Genomic DNA, 4,442 nt, shown 5'->3' on the forward strand with positions numbered 1-4,442 from the left:
GATGTTGACACTGATATGTGTCAAATAAGAGGAAAGAAGAAAATTAAGAGTTATTTTGTTCCTAGAACAACTCCTGGTGCTCAACCCTCTATTAGAAGTGCTTTGGCTACAAAAGCAATGATTGATAATGCAAAAATGAATGTGGCAAGATGGTGGTATCATCCTAATGTATCCTTTTATGCATCTCAGTCACCCTATTATCAACCTATGATTGATTCCATTGCTGCTATTGGGCTGGGATTTAAGGGGCCTTCTTTTTATGAGTTAAGGGGACCCCTTTTGAAAAATGCTGTCCATGAAGTTAATGATTTTTTGTTAGATATAAAAAATGATTGGAAAGTATATGATTGTTCACTGATGTCTGATGGGTGGACAAATCAAAAGCAACAACCAATAATGAATTTTTTGGTGTATTGTCCAAGGGGAGCCATGTTCTTGAAATCTATTGACACTTCAGGCCTTACAAAGGATGCTGAAACTTTGTTTAATATATTTGACTCTGTTGTTCAAGAAATTGGTGTGGAATATATTGTGCAATTGATTACAGATAATGCTTCTGCCTATAAAAAAGCTGGAAAAAAATTATAGCAGAAGTATGGTACTTTATTTTGGTCTCCTTGTGCAGCTCATTGTATAGACTTGATGTTGGAGAATATTGCTAATCCTAGGTGGTTCCCTCTTGTTGATCAAGCAATTAAGAAGGCAAAAAAGATAATAAAGTTCATTACAACCATGGAGTTGTTTTAGACTTGATGAGGCAAGATTTTACAAATGGAAGAGAGTTATGTCGTCTTGCAATTACAAGGTTTGCCACTAACTTCTTAAGTCTACAGAGCATGCTAAGGTTCAAAAAAGAGACAAATGTTCACTTGTGATAAATGGCTTTCATGCCCCCATGCTAAGACTACCGTTGGGTAGGAGATAAGTAAAATTGTTTTGGAAGATTATGCGTTTTGGTCTCAATGCAAGCACATAGTGAAAGTTAGTGAGCCTTTAGTTAGAGTACTTCGTCTTGTTGATGGGGATGAGAAACCTGCTATGGAGTACTTGTATGAAGCAATGGACAAATCAAAAGAGGAAATAAAAAGAAGGTTGAAGAACAAAGTTTCTTTGTATGGACATTATGTTAGAGTTATTGATACTAGATGGGACAAACAACTTCATAGTCCTCTGCATGCAGCAAGTTGCTTTCTTAACCCTGCAATATACTTTAGGCCTTCATTTAAAAGCCAAAATGAAGTTCAAAGAGGGTTGCTAAGCACTCTAATGAGGTTGGTTCCTGATCCTGACATTCAAGACAAAATAAGTTCACAACTTGATGAGTACAAAAAATCAATTTGTGACTTTGGCACATCACTAGCAATCCGCCAACGAGAGAGACTAAATCCAGGTAAACATTAATAATTTAATAGTCTTTCCTTTCAATATGTCTACTTATCCTTTATAGTTGTTATTGTAAGATTACGTGAGCAATGCTTATTTTACATTTTTATTTGTTATTGTAGTTTCATGGTGGGAGCAATTTGGACTTGGAGCTCCAGACTTACAATCATTTGCCATTCGTGTGCTAAGTCAATGTTGTAGTGCAACTGGTTGTGAGAGAAATTGGAGCACATTTGAATATGTTCACTCAAAAAAGAGAAATAGATTGGAACATAAACGAGTAAATGATTTGGTCTTTGTCCATTATAATTTGAGGCTTCGAGAAAGGTAAATTTATAATCGTTACTCATATGTAAATGAAATGTACTTTCAAATAATTATAATTTATAAAATGTTACTAATGTTTAATATTTTCTTTGGTAGGAACATTCAAAGGAATAAGTATGCAATGGATCCTATAAGCTTGGATAACATTGACTTGATGGGAGATTGGGTGGCTGAAGAACCTGCACTTCTTAATCCAGATGACATAAATTAGGATTGTCTTAATGAACCAGCAACCCTAGTGAATGTGGAAGAGGATGCTAAACTTGAAACTATTGATGTTGATGACGATGATGATGATGACAACAACAATGAACATGTCTTGACAAATCTTCCAATGGGTGCTAGTAGTTCTTGTGGGAGTTCTTTTGATGATGAATTTGATCCTTTTTTCATGGATGATGATGAGGAGTAGTAATATTATGTTAAATTAATGTTAAATGTTTTTATTGTGTGATGTTATATTGATGTTTAAGACTTAAGACTTAAGACTAAGTGTATGTTAAATTGATGTTATGTTGATGTTTAAGACTTAAGAGTTAAGACTAAATGATTTGTATTATTTGATATTTAGTTATTTATTTATTAGAATTGACAATTTTATGTTCTACAAGAATATATATAAATTATTTTTTAGGAACCCCAAAACACCCTGAAACGGTATGCCGAAATTGGCCGGTACCGAAATATTCCGTTCCACTGGGCAAATCGAAACGGGCTCCGAAACGGTATTAATAACTTTGAATTAAATTAAACTAGAATCTAGCACGTCCCATGAATGGATCCTAACATATGATATTCAGAATATTCAGCCAAAAAAAATATATATATATATATGATATTAAGAACACTGATGTATTTTACAATTTTCATATGCATGGATCAACTTCAAGTGACGTTGCATATACAATGGTGCTCCTATTATGTTTATATTTTTATTACTAAAAAAAACTTCAAGTGATGTTTATATTTTTATTACTAATAATGGTGCTCCTATGACCTTGGTCAATTCTTTTACCTGGCAGAGCTTGCATATACAATGGAAGTTAATGAGAAGTGTGATGTTTTTAGTTTTGGAGTGTTGACTTTAGAAATAATTATGGGAAGCTGTTCTAGTCCCACACCGAAAAAAGTACGAGGAACTGTAAAAATCATATATTTTTAGGGCCTTTGGGCTAAGATCAATTGTAGCATATGATCTTATCAGTTTAATATCTGATTCGTGGCCCATTGGATCACACAATATTAAGTTTATTTTTTACGGCGAAGGTCCATAACAGTAGATTGCATTATTGCACGGGCCTAGCAAAGCTTTGTAATTGAAACACAATAATTATTTATTATATATTATAGGAACTAATCACGTTTTATCTTCTCCTAATCAATTTGACACACGCTTGTACACATTCTCAACCAAAATAATCACAATTACCTAATAAAATAGATTGAATAGATTCACAGCATTTACCTATACGTATACTTATAAATTTGAAATAAATTCTTATATTGTTTTCTAATTTTAGATGCATGAACTTGTATGATGTAATTGATACAAATTTTGAGTGTAATTGGAATGACATATAAAAAATTTAAAGAAACTTGACATCAAATTATAATTCAATTGAAAGAATACTTGTCACCTGCAATGCAAGGATTAAATTAAAATTTATATGAAAGAAAAAAAATTAATTTAAAAATATTGTTCAAACTTTAATAGAGTTTTATCTAGATTAAATTATCAAAATGCAATGCATAATGATGGTATGTAATGTATAAATTTTATGATTCCAAAATGTAAAATTATTATGATAGATAATCAAAATAATTAAAATAACTTTTTCCTCTTTTTTTTTTTTTTTTTTTTTTTTTTTTTTGGAAATAGAACTCTAGATGGAGTAGAATTTTAAATTTATTAAAACTTAGCTAATAGAATTTTACCTAAAATGAACTTGTTAGGATTAGTGCCCTTAAATCCTATTGCATGATGCTATGTATGACATTATGTATGACTTAATGTTGTAATTAATAAAATTGTTTTATTATTATCTAATATAATAGTAACATGAATATTTGGACATTATCATATTGTCCGTGAGATGCATAGTATGTGATTTATGTGAAAAGCCACAAAAGATATAAACCACAAGTTCTTTGTTAACTCAGAATTTTAGTTCGTAGTCGGTAATGAAATTGGGTATTTCATTTGTGAAGACTATAACATATCAACTAAGATGATTTTTCTTGATCATGGAAGTGAAGACTTCTAGTTGATATATCTTAAGAGTTAAGATATATTGAACTGGACTGCTGTGAGATTTATTATTCTCCTAATGATTGTTAAATGAATAATAAATCTCACGACTTCTATTTACATGAACTCTTAATCCTGAGAGAATAATGAACCTGATCATGAAGTGTAGGTTGCTTTGATATATCAGGAGTGAGATCTAAAGTAATGGTCAAAATCTCAGTATGTTGGGCAACCACATTTAGTGTGGATGGAACATATATTCTCAAGATGGAATTCATAGTCTCTTAAAGAAGATACAAAATATTCCCTTGTGATAAGTTTAATGAGTTTTTTATTTAGAATGTTAGGCCTAACTACTTTAGTAAATAGTTACTAAAGTATATATTTATGAAATTGGATTTCATAAATATATGATGAATAACTTAAAGAATTAAACCAGGTACTCAAGGATTAAAATGTAGTAATCTACAAAGTAGCAGTCTAC

General features: G+C 31.1%; 1 protein-coding gene and 1 non-coding gene across 2 annotated transcripts; both read left to right on the forward strand.

The window, feature by feature from the left end:
* Positions 1-1,038: 1,038 nt before the first annotated feature.
* LOC115949783 lies at positions 1,039-1,921 on the forward strand. The gene is made up of 3 exons (XM_031067060.1): positions 1,039-1,390; positions 1,506-1,710; positions 1,807-1,921. Exons 1-3 carry the CDS (start codon positions 1,039-1,041, stop codon positions 1,919-1,921), a joined length of 672 nt encoding a protein of 223 aa, XP_030922920.1.
* A 941-nt stretch (positions 1,922-2,862) lies between these two features.
* On the forward strand, positions 2,863-3,053 carry LOC115951096. Its single transcript, XR_004083227.1, has one exon. It is a non-coding gene; the product is annotated as a U2 spliceosomal RNA (small nuclear RNA).
* The last annotated feature ends 1,389 nt before the right edge of the window (positions 3,054-4,442 follow it).

The sequence above is a fragment of the Quercus lobata genome, chromosome 6 (genome assembly GCF_001633185.2).
Source record: "Quercus lobata isolate SW786 chromosome 6, ValleyOak3.0 Primary Assembly, whole genome shotgun sequence".
In the NCBI taxonomy this organism is placed as follows: Eukaryota; Viridiplantae; Streptophyta; class Magnoliopsida; order Fagales; family Fagaceae; genus Quercus; species Quercus lobata.